Below are 26,687 nucleotides of genomic sequence, written 5' to 3' on the forward strand. Positions count from 1 at the left end.
GCTGATGCAAACCAGATAATCAGTTATAACTTGCCACAGTGTATTCTTCAGATCAGCTTTTATTACTGTTTTCTTGGCATACCACATGTACAAAGAATCAACAGCAACCATCCTAAGAAGTTTGCTAAGACTGATACATTTAATACAATGTGACCTTTTTTTGGAGCAGATGTGGGGAACAATGGCCCCTTTATAACTTGTGGACTTCAACTCCCAGAATTCCTGAGCCAGCCAAGGAAGTACAAGTTATAAAGTTGTGGGAGTTGAAGTCCATAAGTCATAAAAGGGCCATTGTTCCCCACTTCTGGTTTAGAGTATAGCAAAGACCACCTCAAATAAATTAGGGAAATATTCACAGAAAGTCCAGTAATTGATACTGAACTTTCTGCTTGCGTTGATTTCTAAAATGGCAAACTTGCATCACTGCAGACATCAGGCAAAAAAACAACAACCCCTTAATACTTTCATTAACACCTTGTCTTCTATCCATTTCTTTGTTGTAGTATAAAAAGGACCAAACAAGGCTCTTTCCTGAATTCTGAAGAAGCTGCAGCTTGATGCAGAGACAAGCAAGACCAAGGCCATTTTCAAATAGGAAATTCAGGGGAAAATGGCATTAACTAACACTTGGATTAAGAACAAGTGCCATATTATAAGAGGATTTTCACAACTATGAAAACTGGACTGAGTAAACAATATAACAATTTCAATTATTATATTCAAAGTATATTTTTTGCTTAATATAATTTTACTTTGAAAAATGAAAAATGCAATTTTCCATACTGCTAGAATGAAAATTTCCTCAGACTTAATCTGAAGTCTTCTATACCCCGCAGACATTTCATGTTACCTTATACAAGAAATCATAAAATACTTATTAAAAAATTTAATGCTCAGAAAGATAAGAGGCAAGCCATTCCTGCGTGACTGTAGCTCCCTCTATATCATTTTTCTTCTCTGTGATGTTTCAACTGGTGAAAGGAAATAATACAAAACTTCACTGCATTCCTCACATTGGGAGGAAACACAATTCATCATTGGCATTATTTAAATAAATCAATATCTGGCCCAAATACAACACTGTAACTGCTTCATGTGCAAAACAAATGCTGTTCATCTGGCAAGCAATTTCAGGCTTCCTCAGTGATGCTAGGATTTAGATTTCCTCAAATCAATAGATGCAGGTCCATTTGGTCCCTCAAATTCTGACTTCTGGATGAACTGGATCACCAGTAATTTTATAAAATGGGACACACTAGTTTCAGCTCTTTTTAAAAAACAGTATTTTAAAAGACTCATCTTTATACATTAGCAAAAGAAGATGCCTAAAACAGCAATAAGAAGTCCAAAGTTCAATGACAACAGAACTGCTGATTCAAAATACCTATTTTCCAATTCTCCCTTAAATAGAATTCCACATTTAGGGATAGTCTATTCAGTTGTATTTTCTTCCATTCAGCAGGTAAATTTTCTGTTCACTTTTGTCTAAACTGAGACGTTTCTGACTGAATTTCTTAATAAGAGTCCCAGGGATTAATGCCATCGTGGCTATAGCCAACATCTTGAATAAGTTACTCCAGGATAAAATGTTATCCAAGGAAGATATCTGTGAAAGTACTGAGCCTGTCTGGACACAGATAAAATTATAGGGAGTCAATCCTGTAAGTGAAAGAGGATAATTCTAAGATTAGAAAAATGTATACATTTCACAAACTCTTATAAATTCTACCTTGCAAACAGAAAAAAAGGCTTGACTATACAAATGGAGGGGACTAGATATGAGCATCAAAGGAGGAGAAAAAGCATAAATTTACAAATGCCATTGGAGAAAATAAAGAATTTGCAAGTTTGATGTATAGATGTTCTCTACACATGAACAAGGTGGAAACTTCTGCTTACCTGGAGATAGATAGATAGATAGATAGATAGATAGATAGATAGATAGATAGATAGATAGATAGATAGATAGATAGATAGATTTACAGTTTGTTCAACCTGGTTTAACATCTTAAATCACATTATAAAAATGGTATAAAATGGTATAAAATTCATCAGTACCATTATAAAAATGGTACTGATGAAGTTTTTCTTTATTAATCACTTTAAGAATTGTTGAAATTATGGCATTAAATTGGAGATACTTTTCAATTCTCACAATAAGAAGTAATATACTCAACAAAAAAAATCAGTGTTTTTCTGTTAGCACTTTCTGGCAAAATATAAGGGAATCCTAGCAAAAATATGTTCTTGCTATGTGATTTGTAAATTATGTATTTGCTTTCTGCAGCCTAATGGACACATATAAAAGAAATCCAATGTGTGTTCATTGAAGCTGAGGTTGCTATCTGCATTTGTGAAAAGCTGCCATAGCCAGGCAGAAATGCTTCCCACCTCTTCTTCAAGAATCAGTTCAGTTCATGCTTTATCTCAAAGAACACTAAAAGTTTATAGCTCCAGAAACTTGAGAGAAGATGGGCTCATTGATTCATCCATCTCTTCCATTCACACCATTTACTTACAAACATCCATACCATTATTCCACATGTACTGCAAGCAAAAAAAAAAATCACTGAATTTGAATAATAGAAATAATGAGAAGCAAGCATAATGCAAAAGTGAAGAAAGACCAAATAAAATACTAAACAATATGGATGTAAATATGCTTTTGTTCTTACCTATGAGAACAGAGAAGAAAAACTGAGTTACATGGATGTTCAAGACTGGAGATGCAAGATTCAGAAACCAGTTTGGAGTCATGGGGAGCAGTCTCAGAAATAACAAGAAGAAGAACAAGGAATGTCTATTTTCTTCTACCTGTCAAAGGAAGCCCCACCAAAAAAGATAAAAACCAGACATGATCAAACTGCTTTCTTCCACACCTGCTTTTTTCTCCCAAAGGTTATATAGTACTGTAATACAAACATGTTCTAAATAATATTCAATTAATCAACTTATTATTTATCATCTCTTCTGTTCTTTTAAGGAATGCGTCCACAAGAGAATGGGGACGAGGGAAGAATACTGTATTTCTGATAATTCTCCCTTCTCCTTTGAAATCTGAGGAGCCTGAGGAAAGACAGTGAAGGGAGGAAGAATGCCCGAAAACTTCCTTCTGTCTTTAAAAAGCAGAGTTTTTTTCTGCAGCTTGGACCCATTTATGACTGGAAGGAGTCCTTCCAAATGTGGGCTACTAGTTAGGAGCTAAGACTAGCACACATTTTCCACTGACATAAACAAAGTAAAGAAACAGTTTGCTGGTGGAAGATATAGTTACCATGGTATTCTTGTTTGTGTTCTATTGATTAGGTATAGGCCCATACTAGCAAAAAGCATTTACTATAGGTCTATGCAGCAATTTTACTGCACACTTTTTAAAGTCATTATTATTGCGCAGAAGATTATTGGCTGCCCTCTCTTCCCCTCTGGACAAACTATACAGTTCCTGCGGTCTTAGGAAAGCTCAAAACATTCTTAAAGATTCATCCTTGACATTCTTTTTTTGAACTATTACCATCTGGCAGATGGTACAGGATAATAAAACGAAGACAAATAGGCGGAAACATAGTTTTTATCCAGGGCTGTAACCACATTAAATACTACATATAGTGCAACCTTGAAGTGCAATATTAGGGCCAGTGCAATGGTGAATAGAATGTGAAGGATGTGTGCATATAATGTATGTTTTACTTGTGCTTTTTACCTGTTTGTAGTGTGCACTGTGGACAGCACTTAATTTCATTGTGAGATACACAAAGACAGTAAAGATATTCTATTCTAAAGAAATTGCATCTTTTCCTGGCTTATGTAGATAATTGCACAAAACAAGTTTGAGTTGAAGAAGTGCCTACAGAAGACAAATTTGTGGCCCTATGCTCTCAATCATTTTTTTATTCTTCTAATTTGGATTACTAATAACTTTATAACATGGATGGTTAAAATCTTATAAAACTATGTAACAAGCTCATGAAGGAATATTTTAGAACTTCAGTCAGTGCATGTTAAATCGCTAGCAGTAAACTTTGTCGGCTAGAATATGATCACAGAAGCATGGCAAGATGTCTTCTGCCAAGCTAGATTACTGGGTCATCTAGCTTCAAATTTTGTATACTGACTAGGAGCAGGTCTTCAAGTTTTCAGATAAGAGTTTTTTTTGCAATGCCAGAAATTGAAATTGAGATATTTTAGGTGCAGCCATATACAGTTGAATTCTATTATATACAATTCTTATCTATTACTAAATAAAATTTAATTGTAATTAGCTTTTTCTTACCTTCCTCTGAAGCATGGTGACTTTATCAGGAAAATAGTACATAACAAAGTTTTTCCCAAAAATTCTGGATAGTCCATAACAACAAGTAGCACCCACAGAAGTCAGAGTAGAACATAACAGAAGTCCTATCCATGGTCCAAAGAGAGCCCCAGCAAGGATGTTCTGTTAGAGCAAAACTAGATAATGATCCAGTCTATTAAAAACTGTGGGGAAAGCATTAAGGGCTTTATGAACCATAAGAATGTAAGAACAGCCTTGCCTGGTCCATTTACTTCATACTATTAATAGCAGTGGTCAATGATGTCTCTGCCAAATCCATAAACTGGGTATAAAACACAGATGTTTGCTACTCTTAATATAATACAGTATACTATATTATGAGCCTCAATATGCTATTATACAACTGTCCACCAAGAATTTTTCTACTGTTCCTCAATAAAATGATCTGGTTGTCCTCCATTTCTACCTCCCAGTAACTCAAAAAACTCACATCAGGTTGAAATGGTAAATGGAACAGTAGAAATAATTCAGAATTAAAGAATAATGAACCATTTTTAATGAACCCCAATAAACATAACTTAAATTGAAGTCATGGTGATGAGGAGAAGGAATAATTATTTTTATGATTCATCTGAAATTCTGCTCTGTGGCAACAGATGCTACAAAGAAAGCTTGCTTCTTTGTCTCTTTTGTGCATGCTGGCTGGAAATACTATGACTAGTATCTACTTTTTAACCTTACCACCTTCTGACAGATGATTCATTGAGTTTAGTATATCCTGATTGCTTAAAAAGTACACTTATAAAATATATAATATAAAATATATACTCTGACTTTTCAGCAAGATGGAACATTTATTTATAAGACTGATACGGCTGTCTATATTGTAATCACAACCCTGGACAATTCACAAGGCAATAAAAACAGCACCTCCTAAAAATCACAATAAAAACTCAGGGCTCCCAGGACAATATTCTCTCACACATCTACATATTATATTCTGAAGGGGTTTTCCTATGAATGGACAAAATAATATTCATATTTCTACATATGTTCATGAAAAGGTTCCATAAAAATAGCAGCAAGTATATGTTATGGAAGGATAAATTTTATATCTAACAATATAGGTATGGCAATAATTTTTTTGCAACATGCTGCAAAACCAATCTATGACTTTTATGACATATATACATACCAGAAAGCTAGAGCCTGGTATGGCAAAGGTTTGTTTGTACAGGTAAGCACTACAGAAAAGCAGAATCACGTATGCATGGTGCTCTTTATTGTAGTACTGTAGAAACTCTGCAAGTTCTTGTAGTTCCTCTAGATCTGAGGGGAATTTTAATGACCTGATAAAGAAAGAACATAATTAGTTTAGTTGCAAAATGATTGGATTAAAAGAAGGAACAGAGGATAATTATGAGATTAGCCTTGAAGATGAACAGGTTTATTGCAACATGGAGCTCTCTCAAGAAAATAAATCAGTTTAATTTTACAAATATTGGTATTTGGTTTTTTTTGCTACTTAACATGTTTATAATAGTTGTTTTTTAAAATGAGGTTAAAAGGAAACATCAAATCAAAAGTCATCTTAAAAACAAAATATTAACATTTTGTACTATTTTAGTTCCGACAAGACAAATATATCTTTAACAATAACAACATCTGCAGGACTATAAAAAAAAAGATAGGAGACTGGGTTTTGTGTTGGAAACAAACAGCTATTAACATTATTACAAGTATTTCTTTTCCTTCCATTCAATCATGTCCGATTCTCAAGAGACTGCCTGGACAAGTTCCTGCAGTTTTTTTGGCAAGATTTTTTTCAGAAGTGATTTGCCATTGCCTCCTTCCTAGGATTGACAAATATGACCAGCCCAAGTCACCCAACTGGCTTTATGCCTAAGATAGGACTAAAACTCACTCTTCTAAGTTCTAGACTGATGACTTAACCATTATACCAAAATGGCTCTCTATTGGAAGTATACAATCACTGAAATACAGTTGCTCAAACTAATAGAAAATCAAGCAATAGATATTAAGCTTCATAAACTTGAAAATGGACCAAAATTCCAGTTGAATTATCCTAGTAATGTTTACCATAAAGAGCAAAATTTCCAATCATCTTTCATAACTATCTTCCCCCCCACCTCCTTGCATCCTTCATTAAAAAAACTAAAAGTTTGTCTCCAAATCATCTAAGGAATTTATGAGACCCTTACTATAATTTAAATGTAAAAAATAAAAGCTCTGTACATTTGTGATGTCCATACAACAAAAGTTATACTGTACCTTTAAACAATGTGTTTCCTTTAACTGTGGCTGTATAATTAGTCATGCCATATATTGTTTCATTTCAATAAACCCCAATACTTATAAGAACAGCTCTATTGGTTGAGACCATCTTCATCTTAGTCCGGCATTTTCTTCCTTACAGTGGCCAATTAGACATTTTTGGTATTCTTGGAAGCAGGAGATAGTTCTCTCACACTACTGTTCTCCTGGTACTGGTATATGAAGACATGCTACACCCAATCAAGATATAACGCTGAATCTTTATTACCAACAGCTTTTGATAGAATAATTATCCAGGAGTCTATCTAGAACAGTGATTCTCAACCTGTGGGTCGGGACTCCATTTGGGGTCGAACGACCATTTCACGGGGGTCGCCAAACAAGGCTGTCCGCCATTTTTCCCCCTTTTCTTTGGCCACACCCCTGGCATTTGGTGATGTATAAGTGGTTGGGGATCACCACAACATGGGGAACTGTATTATGGGGTCGCGGCATTAGAAAGGTTGAGAACCACTGATCTAGAAGCCTTTTAAAAACATCAAAGTTAATAGACATCATGTGTTTTGTGATAATGAATTTATTATATGTTGACTTGAAAGGCTCTCAAGTCATGGCTCTTTGTCCAGGCTTCTGGCAAGCATGAAGCCCTTCTTGTTTGTTCCTATGTGGGTTAGATATCTTTGCCATCTTCGTTCCTTTTTGTTTAATGTTCTTTCTTATATTAGATTTTTTACAATATTTTCTATACCCCCAGAATCACTGCAAATTGAATGGCATTTAAATTTAGCAAATTTGTTTGCATTATTCTTTTTTAAATTCTTAGAGTATCAGTATGCCTAAATGGTGCTATGCTGAACGTTTTTTCCTAAGAGAAGTCATATAGTTTAGAGAAAAAAATAACATATGAAAGAAAAAGATGACCTATGAAGAAAAAAAGTGACATATACTTCAGAGGAAAAGAAAGAAATTCCAGATAATCTCCAAGAATCAGATACAATTGAATCGAAGAAAAAAAATCCTACAGAAACTACTGTAGGAAATGTTCTTGATTTTCTCAGAGAAAGTAAACAAAACACCAAGATTATTTCATTCTATATTTATTGCTTTGCTGGACTTGACCTATTCCTTTTAAATTACTTAGGAAAGATGTTGGTTGGTAAGTAGATATGCTGTTTTTATTCAGTGCTTCTATAGGAGAAACTTGCTCTTACCGGTAGTAGGTAGAGCAAGAATAGGTATCTGAAATAATTACTGAGGATCCTTAGAAATACTTTATGGTGTGTTTCTAAACCTAATTCTTATTATGCAACTACTCTCCTCCCATAGAATGTTATGGGCCAGGTGAGGGAGCAAGATTCATACATATATGACATCTCAAACTATAATACAAAGGACAACCCTTGCTGGATAAATCAAATTAAGATACCTTAAAATTGAATAAACTATGCTAAAAGCATTTTAAAATCAGCTTAGAGGAAATCTAATGCCTACATACAAAGCAGAAGGATATAATGTACTGCAATCACTCAATCGCCTTTCGACAAACAACAGCGTCGTTCAAAGCAGGGTCGTCAAATCACTGTAGATAAACGCGCTATTGCGATTAGGTTTCATAACAACTTCGGAGTCCTCAGCAGCACCATTGCCGCGTCTGCAAAATTTCGATGGCGATGTATTTTCCAGTCGGCTCTCAACGTCATTAGCCATTTTCAGCAAAAATCCAGATCTTCGGCCTTTGAAAGTTGAGATCCACCGGGAGCTAAGATAGCTTGCAGAACTCAACTGCCTGACTGCCGCTAAACCAAAACTCGCTTGGTCGCTTCGGGACACGAGCGCCCGGCATGACAGCGAGCCCGAAATAAAGAAGAGACAGCCAACTCACCCGCTTCCCCCGCGCGGCCCTCCAGGCAACCAGGCAGTTAGCAAATAAAGGCCCGACGTGGCTGCTGCCAGGACCAGCAAGAAGCCCACCAATGACCGCATCGCCGCCGCTCATAAGGGACACCAAGAGGAGCAGGAACTAAAGGCAACGGCCTTTGAACTGACAACTCACACTCGGGCGAGTGACACAGTTTCTCCTTCCTTCCATAGATTAAGTAAATGGCGAAACTTCCTGTACAAAGAGTACATACAGAAGCTTGGTCGGTGCACCACTATTCTCTATAGCACCCTTTCTCAACATCGGCAACTTTTAAGATGTAGGGACTTCAACGCTGAGTATTAAAAATTGGTGAGGTTGAGAAACGCTACTTTATAGGATATTAAAACCTGAGGTGTCGTGCTCTGCCTGTACTTGATAGTTCTTTGTCTAGAGACACACAGCTGCACCTGGACTAATCTCAGGAAAAGCGTTTAATTTTATTACTGTTGGTTCGCTGTTTTATTGGTTGTAGGCCACCCCTTTATTAATAAATGAACGAGTGAGTCAAGGTGAGCAGGATCGGATCTGCTTAACCTACGATTCCGCTCTAAGCATTAAGAGTCGCCCAGAAGAACAGACACTTAAAGACATGATTTACGTTAAACCAATGTTTAATCATGACATTTCAAATAATAGCTTAATGCATATAGACTCATAAACCACAAATCAGAAAATCAGAGTTTGGAAGCCAAGACGAGTTATATTGAACCAGAATGCGTTTGGTTTTGTTCTAGGACTTTAGGAAGTCACGCTGAGGGTGCCTGATTGCTTGCCTGATGTCGGCGAAGTAAACCGAAGCGAAGCTCCGTCCGAATTGCTAGAACGAGGCCATTCTTGAGTCCAGCTACTCCAACTGCGCGGACCGAGAGGAATGTTTAAAAAGGGCCTCTCTCGGTGATAAGGGAAGGGCTTCTATTATTTAGTACGCGTCATCTGTGACGTAGTTCCGGCCTGGCCGTGGAGGCTGAGGCCTATGTACAAGTGGGTCTGTGAGACTCTGCGTTCTTGGGTATTCTCACCTTCCTCTTGTCACCGGGATGTGGAGCCTTCTTTACCTCGACCGCGGAAGAGACGATATCACAGGTGAGCACGAAATCATTTCAGGGCTGTAGGCTAGTCCGGGCAATCGAAAAGCTTCCCGGAACAAGGTAAAGGCAAATTACTTCCATGGTGCTGCTCAGAAGATTTTATAGGCTTTGGCGTGAATCGAGAGAGACTCAACGTAAGCGGGAAAGGATCTGAACGCCTCCTGCATGATAGCCCGAGCTAGAGTTAAAGTGGGCGTCACGTCAGCTCCCTTTAGCCTTGACTTACTGGGTCTTCCTTTCCTCTCGACTCATTCACTTTTCCTTCATATATTTGTTTTGCAGTTATTATTTATTTTTACCCCGCTTTCTTTAATTGTATAAATAAGGTGGCGAAAATACCTAATATTCTTCCCGCCCCCAAGTCACCCAGCTGGCTTTGATGCTTGAGCTGGGACTACACCTCCTGGTTTCTAGCCTGATGCCTTAATAATCACTAGACCAGGGGTCTTCAAACTTGGCCCTTTTATGGCTAAGGAATTCTGGGAGTTGAAGTCCACAGGCCATAAAAGAGCCAAGTTTGAAGACCCCTGCACTAGACCAAACTGGTTCTTAGATCCTTATTAAATTCCCTCTTTGTGGATGGATTCACAGAATTGGAAAATTCTGGCGGGATGGTGAGGTCCCCAAACAGAGGGTCTTGGTAGCACCTTTTCCAGCTAACAATTTTATTAAAAGGTATACAAGTTTATAAGCTGCAACTCACTTCATCAAATGCATAGAGTTACTAAACTGAGGTAAGATTTAAATTGGGATGAGGTTGTGGGGAGAGGAGGAGGGAAAGACATGTTTATGTGGATTCAGGATGGCCTCATCCCTGTGGAATATTCCACCACTGGAGAACTGCTCCCATCATTTTGGCCTCCCAGAGGGGTATTAAAACTTGGCTTGGGGTGCTCACCACTGGAAGTAGTTAACAGTGATAAGAGGACCTCTTTTCTGTCCATTGTCTCTTAATTTTGGATTTTATATAATTTTTTACATTTTAATCTGCAAGTTTTAATATATTCATTTGTTTTAATATTATAATATTCATTTATTTAGAAGAGTGTATATGACTCTCCGTGACTCTGGAAGGCTTATAAAACAATAAAAAAAACCAATATTAAAAAAATAACAACTATAATTTCCAACCCTCCTGGTGACAACAAGAAATCACATGAGCTACTTGATTGGCTCCATCCCACTCTGGGTTCCCCAGGCTTATTGGCAAAACCAGAGTTTCAGAGTGTCAAAGTTGGGGCCAGCCTAATCTCTGCAGAGAAGATAATCCAAAGGAAGGGGCCCACATCGAGAAATATATCGTACCTATTTTTCTATTCATTTTATAATCTGTAAGCTGCCCAGAGTTAACTTACAGGGAAATGGCAGCATAAAGATTAATTGAATGAATGAATGAATGAATGAATGAATGAATGAATGAATGAACGATTACAGCATTTCAACTCCCAGGATAGTACTGCCAATCTCAGAGCAAATATTTTGGAAAAAGTCATGTGATTTAAACATGCACATAATTCTTTTTGTTACAAACTATTAATGAATTATTTTATGAATATCATAGATCATATAATGTCCCAGTTATTGATGTAGAGAATTTTTAAAAATATGAGCATTTAATTTATAGTTTTGTGAACCAGTTCTTTAGTCAGCACTACTGTTCCTTAAAGAGATTTATTTTTCTCCTTAGTTCTCAGTCCTATGTAGAAGAGCCTGATCAGGAGCAAACAAAAAGACAAAAACTTGGTAATGTCTACTTTCTGTGATGTTTCTCATGACTGAAATATAACTTCATAAATATTTGAAAGGATTTTAATCTAAATTGTAATAATTAACAATTATGAAAACTGTTTTGACCTAAAAGTAAGAATGTTCAACTCATTAAACTTATTGCTGCCTAATCATCTTAGAAATGTTTCAAGTTCAAAACAACGCTGTTTCAAACTTAGAACATTTCCTGAGTGCTTGCAACAATGCTATAACACTTTTGGAAATATGTGAACAGTTTTGAACTCGAAACAGCTAATTTATTAACATCTAAAGCCATAAGGCTGCTTTACTGCAGGTAAGGAACATTGCTATATAATCATAGGAAACTGATACATAATTTAATTAGAACAAAAAGAAAATTTATTAAAAATAATGTCCATATGGGGAGGTTGTCTTATCTGGTATATGGAAGTGGAACAGGGGGAGTAAAGTGTTGAATTACTATAAAGCAATATAATAAAAAGCCTGTTCTAAAACAAGCAAGTATCTGCTAGTCCAAATCCTTACTGAAGGACTTTTAACAATAAGTAGCAGCAGCCATTGCTCATGATTTAATTTTATAATGAATTTTTGAAGATCCCCACAGTTAGGATATTTTTTTATATAACTGTAGATGAGATGGATTTAATAAAAAGATAGTAATTCAGTATTTTGAATCATTTTGGGAATTTGGTGTTATATATGTACCATGAATGAATAAATAAAATGAATATCACATTTGAACCAAGATAGAAAACAATCCCCCCCCCCAACATTAGTACTTTCAATAGATTGTAGAATGTTAGAATAAAACAGGAACTTTCATAAATATATCTCTTAAGTCAATACAATGTTTATAAACAGGAAAGTGCTAAATGGTATCATATCAAATGCATCCTGCCAGTACAATAAGACAAGTCAATGACATCACCCTATGTATGTTTTTGGGTCTCAAAGTTTGCTGCAGACATTGCTGGACCTACCTATGAATTTTGGCAAATGTAAGAATAATATTCAGAATAAAAAAATCATGCTGCATGAATTTTATTCCAAATATTCTTCTTACATTTGCCAAAGTTGAATCAAATGAACGCGGGAGTCATTTTGTTTATAAATATGATGTTTTGCTTTGAAGGTCAGCATTTCTGACTATAAGCTTAATACTTTTAACTTTTTCCAGATATTTTTGGTATATTCACTCAAGGAATTGTCAGTCTGATTAAGCTACCATCCCACTTAACAGCTAAATATTTTCAAGTTGGAGATCAATATGCTGAAACCACAAAAGAGGTTTGTGTGCCTTTTGAAAAGATAAAAATAAAGTGCAAACATTTTGTTTGCAAATTAAATCCTTGGGTCTGTGATCTTTTGTCTTCTGGAATAGCAACATGATTAAATTAGAGAGAGAATGGAATGTATCATTTCCAGAAGTTGTAAGCTATTCAAGCTAACATACATATTTTCTCCAGTACATCCCAGTCAAAATAGTTGGGTGAGAAATAGAGGCCCAATGTCACCAAGTGAACTTTTGTATCTGGGAATTGATGTCAGCCTGTGTCCTCAGTCTTAGCGTTACTATCTTAACTACCTCTGCCATATTTCACAAGCAGCAAAGCAAACTCTGGGCAAAGGTATCTTCTTCTGTTTCCTCTTGCTTCTTCAGAATAAACAGAGAAAGCAAACAAGTACTCTTCTTGCTGATCCTTAAGACTGACTATAGAGCTGCTGAATGAATGCATGAGAAATGAACGTTAGTGAGTGGGAAAAAGCTTTCATTAAGAGTTGAACAGGAAAGCAACATTCTTCTATATGTAATGCTTTTTGGTGGCAGCTCAGAGAGTATTGGTCTACATTACTTAGGTAAAGCAAGTATGTTATTCTTCTAGAGAATGAATTAGTGGATCTTAAGGGGAGAAGTCTCTGATGTCCCTATTAATCACACCTATATAGTTTAAGACCACCAAGATTTTGTGGCTGAGGGCCTTTGTTCGTTTGACATAACTAGAGTAACACTAATGCAAATATTTTCAAGTTTTTTTCAAATGCTTCTGATGCCTTGGCTGATAAGCAGATGCAACCTAACTGTGAGATGCAGATGTGTAACTTTGGTAAGTCAATAGATACTCTGGCTATATTTCAGATCCTACTATTCTAATAGGTGTATTCATTTTCCTTTGCAATAGTTGTAATTATTTTTGTTTGGTGAAGTACTTAACTCTTATATGGCATATTATAAATTGAAAAAAATATATGCTGATTTTGATTAAGAAGAAGCTCATGTTATAATTCCTTTAAATTAGTTTGTGCTATTATTTTACTTGCACTAAGATGTAATTTACTCTTATACATTGTAGGCCATTGCTTATAGGTATTGGGTCTACACTGAATATTCTTAAATAGTTACGGACGTTTCTTTTACCACTTCCTTCCCATATGTGCTTTGTATATATTGAGCTTTTCCAGTTCTTCCATGCTATAGTATGTATTCCTTATATTTTTTTGTTTTTAATCAATTGATGAAAAGTGTTCTAGAACGCTGCAGTTTCCTTATAAGTCAGTTGTTGGCATTGGATTGCATCATATAAATATTCTTAGCCAATACATCTGCCAGTGAGGATGAGTTTTGCTATGTGTTTGATATGGCAGACTTGAATAATTCTTTGGAGTACAGCCATATAAGATTAAAATGAATACTATTGTTTTGGAATTAGTTGTGATGAATCTATCTTTTCCATAGATAAAAAAGCAAGTTATGGTACCTGTATTCATCCAGATGTAGCATCTGACTCTCGTATTCCAGTGACTTATATGAGGTAAAACTTTTAATTTTCTCTGGTGGCCAACAGACAATTAAATTCTTAGAACACGGGGTCATTACAGTACTCCCCTTTGGAGTTTTTTCTCTGTCTACTGTAACATAAATAATTAGTGTTGAACCTAGCATTGTACAAAAATGTGGCATATTACAAAATACAGAATAATAGAGTAGGAAGGGTCCTTGGAGAGCTTCTAGTCTAATCCCTGCTCAAGCAGGAGACCCTGTATCATTCCGGACAAATGGCTGTCTAATCTCTTCTTAAAAAACCTCCAGTAATGGAGCACTCACAACTTCTGCCATTCCACTGATTAATTGTTTTTATTGACAGGTAATTTGTCCTTAATTCTAAGTTGGTTCTCTCTTTATTAGCTTCCATCCATTACTTCTTATCTTGCCCTCAAGTGCTTTGGAGAATAGGTTTATCCCCTCCTCTCTGTGACAGCCAATTAAATATTGGAAGACTGCTACCCTGTCATTCCTAGTCCTTCTCTTCATCAGATTAGATATTCCCAGTTCCTGCAACTGTTCACCATACAGTTTAGTCTCTAATTCCCTAATCATCTTTGTTGCTCTTCTCTGCACTCTTTCTAAAGTCTGAAGCTCTTTTGTATTATGATGGCCAAAACTGGACACAGTATTTCAAGTATGGACTTACTGGTGCCATTGGTATATTGCCAATAATATATCAGTGCCATTGGTATATTGCTAATAATATACTAGTATATCATTTCTTTCATTCCTGAAATTAGTATTGCAGTTTAGAAAACATTTTCTAACCAGCTACCTAAATACTTACTTTCCATTGGGATTGATAGTAATCTCAAGCATTTTGCACTCGTTGCACTGCAACCTTGTTCTAATTTAATGTTAAAAGTGTGATCGTTGTTTTAAAAATGAGAAGAAAAATAGATATTTCCTAATATACATTCCTTTATGGAGGTGAATATTTTATTTATTAAGTAGAACTTTGAGGAATAAAAGACTCAGAAGTCTTTACTAAGTTTCAAGATGCAGTGTTCTGTTTATACACACGCACATGCACACAGATGTATTTTATATATTTGCCACTTTGGGTTGTTTGCAAAAATAATAAAAATTACTAAAATAATATATATAACAGAACAAATATGTGTGTGTGTGTGTGTGTGTGTGTGTGTGTTTTCTCTCTCTCTCTCTCTCTCTCTCTCTCTCTCTCTCTCTATATATATATATATATATATATATATATATATATAAAATTCTCTCTCTATATATATATATATATATATTATTCTCTTTTGTATGACCCTTAATCCCTCTTATTTAGGGTGGAGTCAGGGTGACTGAATGGAGCTGAGCATTTACTGGCCAGATGCCCTTCCTGATGCCTACATGGAGTTTGCAGCAGATATTTTCTCTTTATGCCCTGATAGAGAAACTTCTGCCGCTTCACCTCTAGGCCACCATGCTACTTGGATATGGATGGATATATGTGTGTGTGTATGTGTGTGTGTCTACACAAACAACTCAAGCGATGAATATAGCCAATACATTTCCTCCTATTTTCCCAATAACAACAACTCTGAGGTGGGCTGGATTGAGAGACAGTGATTGGCCAAAGACACCCAACTGGCTTTCATGGCTAAGGCAGGACTTGAACTCAGTCTCCTGCTTTCTAGCCTGGTGCATTAACCACTAGATCAATGTGGCTTTATCTTCATCCTCAATGTAGGATGCAAGAAGAATTAATGCATATTCTTACAAACATTGTTGAACATTATATATGAGACATAAACTTGTCTTGCAGGAAGTTTTCATTTATCAATACAGATTAAATACTACAGGAAATTTGCTTCTAAATTATATAGAATTCAACTTCAACTCTTTGTACATTTGGCTATTTAACATTAATTGAATAATCAGGGAAATGTGTGAAATCTCAGGAAGGTGGGCTATAATTAATTATGCTTTCTCCGACATTTTTTTATGCGCAAAATACCAGTAGCTTGAATTATTGTGACTGAAATAATATAAATAAGAATAATGCTTCTTTAGCAATCCTCAAATACGTACCTTTTTCAAAACGACATGTTGTTATCCAAATAGAAATGCAGATTTATTTTTATTATTTTTTTCTATCAGAGATGACTTTACTTCCAAAAACAGTAACAAGAAAAGTCATAATGTGCTTCAAGAGGATTTGCGGCCATGGAGGCATATTACCCGCAGACATTCATTAGAAGCTGCTTCTTTGGAGTCTGGAAGGTGTCTAAGGAAACCTCATTATACAGTGGAAGAGGCAAGTCTGCAGATATATAAAGTTGCATTTTAAATCATCCTTCATAGCAGATACATTACTACAAAATATTTGAATATGGAACTTGATTCAGTAATGCGAAAGCAGTTTGTTTCAGGCAGAATGTATGTTAAATTGATTGAATTATATTAAAATTTATAGTTTCTGTGTTCAGTGTAAGAATTGGAAGAATACATGTAATACTTATTCAGTGTAGAATTTTGAGACACTTCCAAGCACCGCTAAACTAATATTTCTTGCCATGACAAAGTATTTTGTACTTTGTTTTTCTTGGCTTTGGTCTCTCATTTTTGTAAGTGTGATTTTGGGCCATTCATTTTTGTAACTGATTTTGTGTGTGGGGAGGGGGAGGGGTGTATGAGTATGTTCCAAGTGGCTCAATTGTTTGGATCTTTGTGAGAAGCTGCTGACATTCTGTTCATGCCTAGCAGTGAATCCATAATTATATTGGCAGTATTAATACTGCGGTGCTTATTTAAGGAAATAGTCCAATTTAATCTTTTACATGTGTGGTTTTTTGTATACATATGTGCGCAGACACACTAATGCAGGTACACTCAGATGTATATACATTTGCTAAATCTTTCTGATTAAGGTTAGTCTAGATCAGGGGTAATCAACCTTGGCTTTTTTATGACTCGTGGACTTCAACTCCCAGAATTCCTGAGCCAGGAATTCTGGGAGTTGAAGTCCACGAGTCATAAAAGAGCCAAGGTTGACTACCTTTGGTCTAGATGGTTGATACTTTCTTAACATATTAATTGCTTATTGCAACCAACTATGTCAAATTTATACGGCAATAAATATTTAGGAACTTTTAACAGTGTTGTCGATCAATGTTAAATAATTTTTATTTTATTTATTTGTTACATTTATATACTTTTTACATCCACCTTTATTTTGCGTAATTCAAAGTGGCATGCATAATGCTCACTCCGCCTATTTTCCCTGCACCAACAGTCTTGCAAAGTAGGCTAGACCAAAAGAGAACAACTTGCAGAAAATAATTTTTTTATTCTTGCTTAAGTAAATCGGTTATTACTTAATCAGATTTAGGCATTTATTTTCAGGACTCATAAGACAGTGCTTTTCCGTTGACTAATGATCGATTACCTTTTTCCAATCTAGCCATTTGTTATTACAAATATTAACTATCTTTTTCTATTGATGCCTTGAACATCCACCATTAGTTCCCCTCTTACAATAACTTCTGATAGGTGAGGACATTTAGTAGGTGCTGCCTGTCTGACTGGACAGGCAGAATCAATACAGAAATGATGGTGTCTTAGATGCCTAAGCCCTGGGCCATATCAGCATTTTATAAATTGTACTCAGAAATACATTGCAGTTCAGCTCCCAAAGTAGTGGTGTGACATAGCAGTATCATGACTAGTGAGCCAGGGCTTCTACAGAGCAAATTATAGTATTTTCAGGCATGTAACCTCAGTGCAACCGGCATACCAGCCAAAGTTGAATAGAGACTTCCTGGCTTTGACTTCCTCATTCCTCAAGCAGGAGCGATGAGTCCAGGAGAACCCCATCTGTAAGCCTGTTGTATCTGGGGAAGCACAGTCCTCAAGAATAAAATACATTACAGTCTTAGCATTAATATCTACTGTATCTTGTTTGAATTGATTCCCAGCTTTTTTTTTCCCCAGCCAAACTCTTGACAGTTACCAGACCTTAGGACAGGACTTTTGTATCCATCATTGGGCTTTGGTGGTAATGTATCACTACAGGGTTGTTGTCCTGACTCCCATTTTCCCCACAACAAGAGGATAAGGATAGTTTAGTTCCATACATCCAAGTCTCTTTACGAACAGCCATTGCAATTTCCATCCCATGCCCAAGTCTGCAGATAGATAACCTGGATCCAGATAATCTGTTTCCTCCGAAACCCTCTGTAATTGTGGCCCCATTGACTACAGTATAGGCTAGTTCCAATTCTCAGTCCTCTTTGGCCCTGCCTCACAATCCTAACATCATATCTGCTAAACCTGTAGAATAGTGTTTATCACAATGCCAAAGATCTTCGGGTACATGCCAACTCCTCTGCCTTGGAGTTGGGAGTGATGCCAAGTGCAGAACTTTGCTGAAGGAATCTCAGGAAGGGGGAGCTTTCATTCATCCAGCTAGGTCTCAGAAACACATGCTACTTTGTCTTCTCGTCTACAGTCATGTCTTAGACAGGGAGACCCACATTCAAAAACAGCAGCTTGAGGCTGGAGTGTCTAGCAGTCGGGTTGCCTGGTTCCTACATTGACATTGGTGGGTAGGAAGTAGATAAAATGATTTCCCCTGTTTTATAGAATGAAATCTCAAGCACAGTACAAAAGGGTATGCTTAAAATATGAATTTTAAGTATCAAGTTTATTAAGCTCTTAAAGATAAATAATTGTAATAATTGTTTTATCCTAGGGAGTTCAGAGACTGGAGCAAGAGAAATACAAAGAACTGCTTAAGCAAGGAAAAGAAAAGAGTCTTAAAATTCACTCTTCTGCTGCAGTAGCAAATTACCATAAGTAAGTTCTTGCAGAAAAATAATATTTAAAGTGAGGCAATGAAATAAACTAGTAAAGCAATTGGAATTTTGCATGCTGGATATTGAGAATTAGAAATACCATCCTAAACTATATGATGCAGTAGTATTGGTTGCATTCATATTCCATTCTAAGCTTAATTTATAACTTAAATGATTTAGAATGTCCACTAGGGGTCCTGTTTTACCATTTCACTTCTCCATACATGTGGAAAAACAAGTCAGGATCATATTTAACCTGTTTCTTTAAGAAGTAATCTCTGAACTGCAGATAAGTGTTTTTAAGCCAAATTTAAAGCTGTTATAAATTCAAACTTGTTTGCAATTATTACAATACATGTGATATTAACTCAAATTAAAATGTGGAATATTGTTATCTATATAAAGGGTTTTATCTTTTAAATCTATGGCATACCTATAACCCAGGGGTGTCAAACTGCCGGCCCAAGGCCCGGATGCATCATGGCGAAACCGTACACACCCCATTGCCAGCAATGGAACAAAAGTCATGACACGTCACATGACGTTGCGAGTTTGACACCCCTGCTATAACTCTATTAATGATTAAATGCCAGTATTAAATCTGTTGATATACAATATATAAAATGAAGATTAAATTCAATATCATGCTTTACTGTCAATACTTCTTTCCTTAACAAAACATTAATTGTTTTGTTCTTTCAAATGCATTGAATAAAGTATTCAGGATTATGCCACCGGATCCTTAAAGTTTGATCTCATCCCTTCATCTGAAATGCCAAGAAATGGTAAGTAATAGTAGTGAATAAATATATATCGCAGTGAAATAAGTTAAAATCTAAATGGAATATTAAATGACGGATTTGAAACTTTCTAAAAATGTGAATGGTATATTTATCTTTGTACTTTAGTTATCAATATTTTTTTATTTACAACCTTGCCTTGACATTTCATACTGGTAAACATTTGATATGTTATAATTCAGGGTCTGTCACTTGCCCTTGTTAGTTTATAAAAATGATCTCCAGTTGTTGTATTTTTAACCCTTCTACAGTATTTTCCCTCTTAAAATTCTCTTATGCATTTACTTTCTTTGCTATATTTGAGTAGATTAAAATGAGTTATTATCTTAAAGTTATCTGTCCAGTGGATTAAGATAAACTAGAAACACAAGTTAAGATAGGCAAGAAAATGTTAAGTGAGCACCTGTCCAGCCTAGATGAGTTCAAATCACCAGGACCAGATGGATTACACCCCAAGGTTCTCAAGGAGCTGGCAGATGTGATCTCAGAACCACTGAACTATATTTTTCAAAGATCCTGGAGCACTGGGGAACTACCAGAGGACTGGAAAAGAACTGATGTAGTTCCCATTTTCAAAAAATGGATCCAGGAAATTACAGAGCTATCAGCCTGACCTCAATACCTGGGAAGATTCTGGAAAAGATAATCAAACAACGAATCAGCGAACACCTAGAGACAAACAAAGTCATTACTAAAAGCCAACATGGGTTTGTCAAAAACAGGTTATGCCAGACAAATCTTATTGCATTCTTTGACCAAGTGACAAAATTAGTGGACCAGAGGAATGCTGTGGATATAATTTACTTGGACTTCTGTAAGGCATTTGATAAAGTAGATTACAACCTACTACTTGTTAAGATAGAAAAATGTGGGTTAGACAGCATCACCACTGGATGGATTAGTATCTGGCTGACCATCTGTACTCAGCGTGTGGTCCTCAATGGAACCGCATCTACATGGAGGGAAGTGTGTAGTGGGGTGCCCCAGTGCTGTTTTGGGCCCAGTGCTCTTCAACATCTTCATCAACGATTTGGACGAGGGGATAGATGGGGAATTCGTCAAATTTGCAGATGACACCAAGCTGGCAGGAATAGCTAACACTCCAGAAGATAGGCTTAAGATACAGGAGGATCTGGAAGACTTGAACACTGGGCGCTATCTAACAAAATGAAATTCAATGGTGAAAAAAGTAAGGTTCTACATTTAGGCAAGAAAAACCAAATGTACAGGTATAGTATAGGTGGTACCTTGCTCAATGTTAGTGACTGTCAGAGGGATCTCAGTCCTAGTGGATAATCACCTAAATATGAGTCAGCAGTGTGCTGCAGCTGCCAAAAAAGCCAACACAGTGGTAGGCTGCATTAACAGGGATAGAGCAAGATCATGTGTATTAATACCACTTTACGATGCCTTGGTAAGGCCACACTCGGAATACTGCATCCAGTTTTGGTCACCATGATGTAAAAAAGATGTTGAGACTCTAGAAAGAGTACAGAGAAGAGCAACAAAGATGATTAGGGGATTGGAGGCTGCCACAGAGAAGAAGGAGTCAAGCTATTCTCCAAAGCACCTGAAGGCAGGACAAGAAGCAACGGATGGAAACTAATCAAGGAGAGAAGCAACCTACAACTAAGGAGAAACTTCTTGGCAGTTAGAACAATTAACCTGTGGAACAACCTGCCTCTGGAAGCGGTGAATGCTCTAACACTGAAAGATTTCAAGAAGAGACTGGACAGCCATTTGTCTGAAATGGTATAGGGTTTCCTGCCCAAGCAGGGGGTTGGACTAGATGACCTCCAAGGTCCCTTCCAACATCATCATCATCATCATCATCATTATTATTATTATTTCTAGATAACAATTACTAGTCCAAATGATCTCAACATCTTATCTAAATTAACTTATTTGTTTTTTTTATGCTATCTTTTCTTCAAGAACTGCAATTCATTGTTTAATTTTTCCACACAATTGTTACCAAATGAAGAATGCGAGGTTGAAAGGCAGTGTCTTGCCCAGCCATTTAGTGAGGATGTAAATCCATAATCAGCAGCTTAAATACTACCCCACACTGGTATATTCCATCTCTAAATTTTCTATTTCTACATCTAAAATGACTTCTGTCATCTTAACTATCCCTCTTAACTTAATTGGAATGCAGATTCAGTTTGGAAGAGGTTGTTTGGAAGGATGCATGTGGATCTAGCATCTTTCTGCAACTCCTTAAAGGAGCTGCATTTTTTCACGGTTGAATGGTTGCTGAGAGGAAGATTCTTTCATGTATTCCAGGACCTTTTTCAAATCAAATCAAAGCATTGTCTAACTCTACTGCATTTTAATAGTAGCAAGTATCCTATAAACTTTATTAAAAAGTAGTATTTCTTTCAAGTCAGCCTCAATTTCCAATAACTTCACAGACACATTCATGCAGTTTTCCTAGTAAAAATGCACGTGGTCTGACATTGCCTCTTTTGGGCTTTCTTTTTCACTTTGAATCTGGCCTGCAGTCCTGATGCTAGTACTGTAGGGACTAGCCATGAAGTTTATTACTTTTTATTTGCGAAAGAATAAGAAAGGAGGTATATTATTTTTTATTTGAACTAGGCAAGATGATTCTTATGTTGCTGCCTGTATACATCACTTTTGACTGTCAGCAAGTTTGTGCTTCATCTAATTATTTTTTTTAGATTCCTTTAACTTAAAAAAAGGAAAAGTTAATGACAACACAGATAGTTCTCAACCTACAATCATTCATTCAATTACGGCGATGCTGAATGAATGGTGGTTATGAACGGTCCTCGGAATTCCGGCCTTCCCACCACCTGCGGTCATACGATTGTGATCTGGGCACTTGGCAACAGGTTCGCACTTAGGATTGCTTGCAGTGCCTGGTGTTCATAAGATCGCCATTTGCAATCTTCCCTGCTATGCTCACGCCAGCCACTCACACACCGCTGGTGCACCCTCCTTGACCCATGCCATACCTCTAATGTACCCAACCTGTGCTGCACCTCACACACACCTAAGGGTACTTACCTATATGTGGGCTAGAGAGAGTAGCGGAAAGGATGCTCATTAATTTGCTTTTTCGTGAGACGGGATTGGACTAGGATCAGGGAGACACAGTTTCTAATCCTTCCTGGAAAGGGGAAGCTTGCTGGGTGACTTTGAGCCAGTTATTCCCTCTCAGTCTCACCTATCTTATAGGGTAGTGATAGTAAGAGAAAATTACAGGAGAATGCATTATATAATACTACTCTTTGTCTCTTAGACAAAAGGCAGGTTATAAATCAAGTGAATAAAAAAGTCGGATTTTTGCTGTTGATCATATTTATCATTCTAATGGGTTGTCAAAATTTAAAATGTGTCCACTGGCCCCCAAGTATTTTATTCTTGGAATAAAATTTTTGGAATAAAATATTTGAATTAAATATTTGAATTTTTTATTGGCAAAAATGTTTTGATGTCTAGGTAATCCTGTTCCCGTTTTGATAAATACTTCCCCCCCCAAAAGATATGATTTCAATTTCTTGGTAATATTTTGGAGGAAGAGAGTTATGCTAGTCTATGTTGACTAAAAATTAAAAGGTATCCGGTGGGACCTTCTCAAACAACGCTGTTGAAAGTTACAAGCTTCAGTAAATTTTGTTGCATCTAAAGTTGTGTAGTTCACAAAGATATATGCCTTTAAATAAAATGTGTTAGCCTGAAAAAGAGTAACAGTGCCTTTTGATCTTTGGTACTATTTTAAATATATAAAATTTAATTCTGAGCAATTTTTAATATTAAAGCATATCTGTCATACAAGTTTATGCACTTTTGCATATATGTATCTATATATCAGAAGCCATTGTCCAAAAAGAACTAAAATGTCTATGTCTCTACAAACATAATTAATCTCTCATCTATAGATAACAATCATTCTTATATGCACAAATTGATCTCACACTGAATTCAGCAGAAGCAGCAGAAAAAGAAAAAAAAACCATAGAAGTGAGGAAAAGGTAGGAGGTAGCTGTCAATGAGAAGAAGCTAGTATATGGGTGGAAGTGAGGAAAAGGAAAATGGGCTCGAAAAAGAAGTCTTGTTTCTGAATCAGTAGCCCTTTTTAGCAAGGTCTGATCTTCAAGCATCCCAGGTTTTCAACAATAGTATCTGAAATCATTTGTACCTCCTGTCTATTTTTTTTTTCCCCAGCAGGGTTCTTTTTTTCATTATCAGCAGATCGAACAAAATTGCTTCTTTTTATTGGACATGAGTTACTGGTTTGCATCAAGAACTGAATTCTTTTTTGAAAAGCTTTCTTTTCTAGGCTAATTACTAAGAACTGAAAGAATACATCAGTAAAATGTGTGAGACAACCAATGCTCCTTTAAAATATCACCAATGTGCAGGGTGGCCAACTGAGTTATGTTTATTGTATCCTTTTTTTTAAGGAATCAAGAACTTTGGTCCCTTGGGCTCTAATAATGATATGAGCAGGTAAGTGAAAGTGCATTGATTTATAATTTGTGGTTTTAAGAGAGGATAAGAACCCAGAAAATATTTGTGCATCAGGTTTTGTTTTTGTCCTTTTCTCAGGAGTAGTGCCAATTAGCATTGTGTCATAAGTGGAAGTACAAAACACTCATATCTAAATAGTTATGTGCTACTGAGAGCATTTATTCTGTATGTCCTCTTTTGGCTTCTATCTATGCCATGAGCCAGGAGCATTTGTGCTCTAGATGTTGAGAGTTTGGAAAAAATCCAGAGAAGAGCAACTAAGATGATCAAAGACCTGGAGACTAAAACATACGAAGAACGGCTGCGGGACTTGGCTTTGGCTAGTCTAAAGAAAAGAAATAGGGGAGGCATGATAGCAGTATTCCAGTATTTGAGGGGCTTCCACAAAGAAGAGGGGGTCACGTTATTCACCAAAGCACCAGAGGGCAGGGACAAGAAACAATGGTTAGAAACTGATCAAAGAGAGAAGCAACCTGGAATTAAGGAGAAACTTCTTGACAGTGAGGACAATTAACCAGTGGAACAGCTTGCCTCCAGAAATCGTGGGCGCTCCATCACAGGAGTTTTTTAAGAAGAGGCTAGACAGTCACTTGTCCTGCTTGAGCATGGGGCTGGACTAGAAGACCTCCAAGGTCCCTTCCATATTCTACTCTGCTCTTCTCTGCTCTGCTCTACTCTACTCTACTCTACTCTACTCTACTCTACTCTACTCTACTCTACTCTACTCTACTCTACTCTACTCTACTCTACTCTACTCCACTCCACTCCACTCCACTCCACTCCACTCTACTCTACTCTACTGAGACATTCTGGCTCAGTGAAGCAAATTTGAAATTGGGTGTTACATATTAGTTTTAGTACATACTTACAACATATAAAATTTGGAGAGACAAATTAAAATAAAAACCTAGTTGATTTTTTTTTATTTTGAAAACATAGTGGATGTATAGTTTTTAAACATTTCATTTGATGATGCTGTTCTGGAACTTTTCCAGTGAAACACAGATTAATTAGATATTTATAAACTCTAGAACTATCGTGTAGTACTATGACTTACACTGAGATCTCAGCTTTACCTGAGTTCTGTTAATAGATAAAGAGATTCTGGTTAAACAAACAGCATGAAAACAATGTTCTGCGTTATACTTTTTGTGAACACATTGAAAGTATATAAAGTATTAGAATACATAACTAGTGGCACTTTGGTTGCATTGATTCCACCTAACATTTTCTGTCCCAGATAATCAGATCTGCACATCAACAGGCAAGTATTTATTTTGGCTCAGTCTTTCTTACAGAATTGCTTTAATCTATTGATATCTTTGGGCTCTCTCGCATGAACTATTTGCTTCTGATTATGCCATGATGTTTCATTGGATTAAATCCAGGGCTTTGTTTCAGCCAATTCAAAATACAGAATTCTTCTACTTTAGCCGTTCTATTACTTGTTCTGTTTAGGATTATTGTTGTGTGGCGTGAGTCCAATTCATTTAAAATTCAACTCACAGACAGATACCCTGACATCCTCCTGTAGAATTGGCTAGTAAATTATATTGTTCCCTCAATGAATTCATTGTTCCCTCAATGAGAGCAAAGTCTCTGGATCCTGAGGCTGCAAAGCAGCTGCAACCATACCATTTCCACTGCTATGCTCCAAAGCTGGAGTTAAGTTCTTTTGTTGGAATGCAAGGTTTGATTCTCTCCTAATACCATGTTTCTCTTTAATGCATAAAACTTTTACTTTCAACTGGTCTGACCATACTGCAGAATCAGGTTTTCATTGCAAAAGTCTTTTTTAGACTTAAAATGGGCAGCGATGTGCTTTCTGATAGTAGCGATTTCCTCCTTGATATCCTCCTGTAAATTACTTTTGTTCAGTGTTTTGCGTATGGTAAATTTATGACTGCTGGCATCAGGCTATGGAGGAATGACCTGTGAATCCTTTGCTGTTAACCTGGCATTCTTTGCAGCCTTTTGGAACATTACATGCCTTGCTCTTGTGAATTTTGTTGGATAACTATTACTGGGAATTAATCACAGTGTGCATTTTCTCCATTTTTACACTTTTTTATCGGACCATTGACGGTAATTTTGTGAGCTTCCCATTCTGATGAGCATTGACAACTATTTTTCAAGTTCTGAGAGTCTCTCTCGATCAAAATATCATTCACTTTCACAAACCTGTGTCATGAAGAGCAGACTCAAAGAAAATGAGTATTGGCATAGAGTGTTCAGTAGATCATGACATGGTATTGTGGTTTGGTTTTTAACCAGAATCTCTTTATGTAATAAGATAGTCTACATGAAGGTCTCGTCTCATTTATAGATCCTAGGGTTGCAGGATCATAGTTGGTTCGGATGTGTTAACAGACTTTCTCTCATCACTGTACTATTTAACAAGTTTACAGATTTTAAATATTTAACCAAACTTT

The 26,687-nt window shown here is 36.4% G+C and overlaps 2 protein-coding genes across 4 annotated transcripts in view; one reads left to right on the forward strand and one right to left on the reverse strand.

The window, feature by feature from the left end:
- Positions 1-41: 41 nt before the first annotated feature.
- On the reverse strand, positions 42-8,624 carry TMEM41A (transmembrane protein 41A). The gene is made up of 5 exons (XM_039356362.1): positions 8,448-8,624; positions 5,466-5,619; positions 4,271-4,432; positions 2,676-2,814; positions 42-1,659 (listed from the first exon to the last, which is right to left on the reverse strand). Exons 1-5 carry the CDS (start codon positions 8,546-8,548, stop codon positions 1,436-1,438), a joined length of 780 nt encoding a protein of 259 aa, XP_039212296.1. The 5' UTR covers positions 8,549-8,624; the 3' UTR covers positions 42-1,435.
- A 150-nt stretch (positions 8,625-8,774) lies between these two features.
- Positions 8,775-26,687, forward strand: part of SENP2 (SUMO specific peptidase 2) — a 32,167-nt gene continuing 14,254 nt past the window's right edge. The window contains exons 1-10 of one of the 3 annotated variants that reach the window (XM_039356361.1): positions 8,775-8,795; positions 9,221-9,569; positions 11,262-11,317; positions 12,501-12,610; positions 13,353-13,428; positions 14,058-14,133; positions 16,260-16,416; positions 18,853-18,956; positions 19,673-19,740; positions 24,189-24,234. In XM_039356361.1, the coding sequence (XP_039212295.1) occupies positions 9,460-9,569; positions 11,262-11,317; positions 12,501-12,610; positions 13,353-13,428; positions 14,058-14,133; positions 16,260-16,416; positions 18,853-18,956; positions 19,673-19,740; positions 24,189-24,234 (803 nt within the window). In that variant the 5' untranslated portion in view covers positions 8,775-8,795; positions 9,221-9,459. Of the gene's footprint in view, positions 8,796-9,067; positions 9,570-11,261; positions 11,318-12,500; positions 12,611-13,352; positions 13,429-14,057; positions 14,134-16,259; positions 16,417-18,852; positions 18,957-19,672; positions 19,741-24,188; positions 24,235-26,687 lie in introns of those variants that run through there. The other 2 variants (XR_005558290.1, XM_039356360.1) reach the window with 2 other exon arrangements.

This window comes from Crotalus tigris, unplaced genomic scaffold, assembly GCF_016545835.1.
Source record: "Crotalus tigris isolate CLP2741 ecotype Arizona unplaced genomic scaffold, ASM1654583v1 scf7180000018824.943158, whole genome shotgun sequence".
In the NCBI taxonomy this organism is placed as follows: Eukaryota; Metazoa; Chordata; class Lepidosauria; order Squamata; family Viperidae; genus Crotalus; species Crotalus tigris.

What these genes read in the sequence shown, in the direction of transcription:
- TMEM41A (XM_039356362.1), bottom strand. Translation starts at nt 8,548, where the DNA reads ATGCGGTCATTGGTGGGCTTCTTGCTGGTCCTGGCAGCAGCCACGTCG. An exon ending in TACCAGGCTCTAGCTTTCTG is followed by an intron (nt 4,433 to 5,465) that starts GTATGTATATAT and finishes TTGCTCTAACAG; the next exon opens with AACATCCTTGCTGGGGCTCT. An exon ending in TCACCATGCTTCAGAGGAAG is followed by an intron (nt 2,815 to 4,270) that starts GTAAGAAAAAGC and finishes TTCCTTTGACAG; the next exon opens with GTAGAAGAAAATAGACATTC.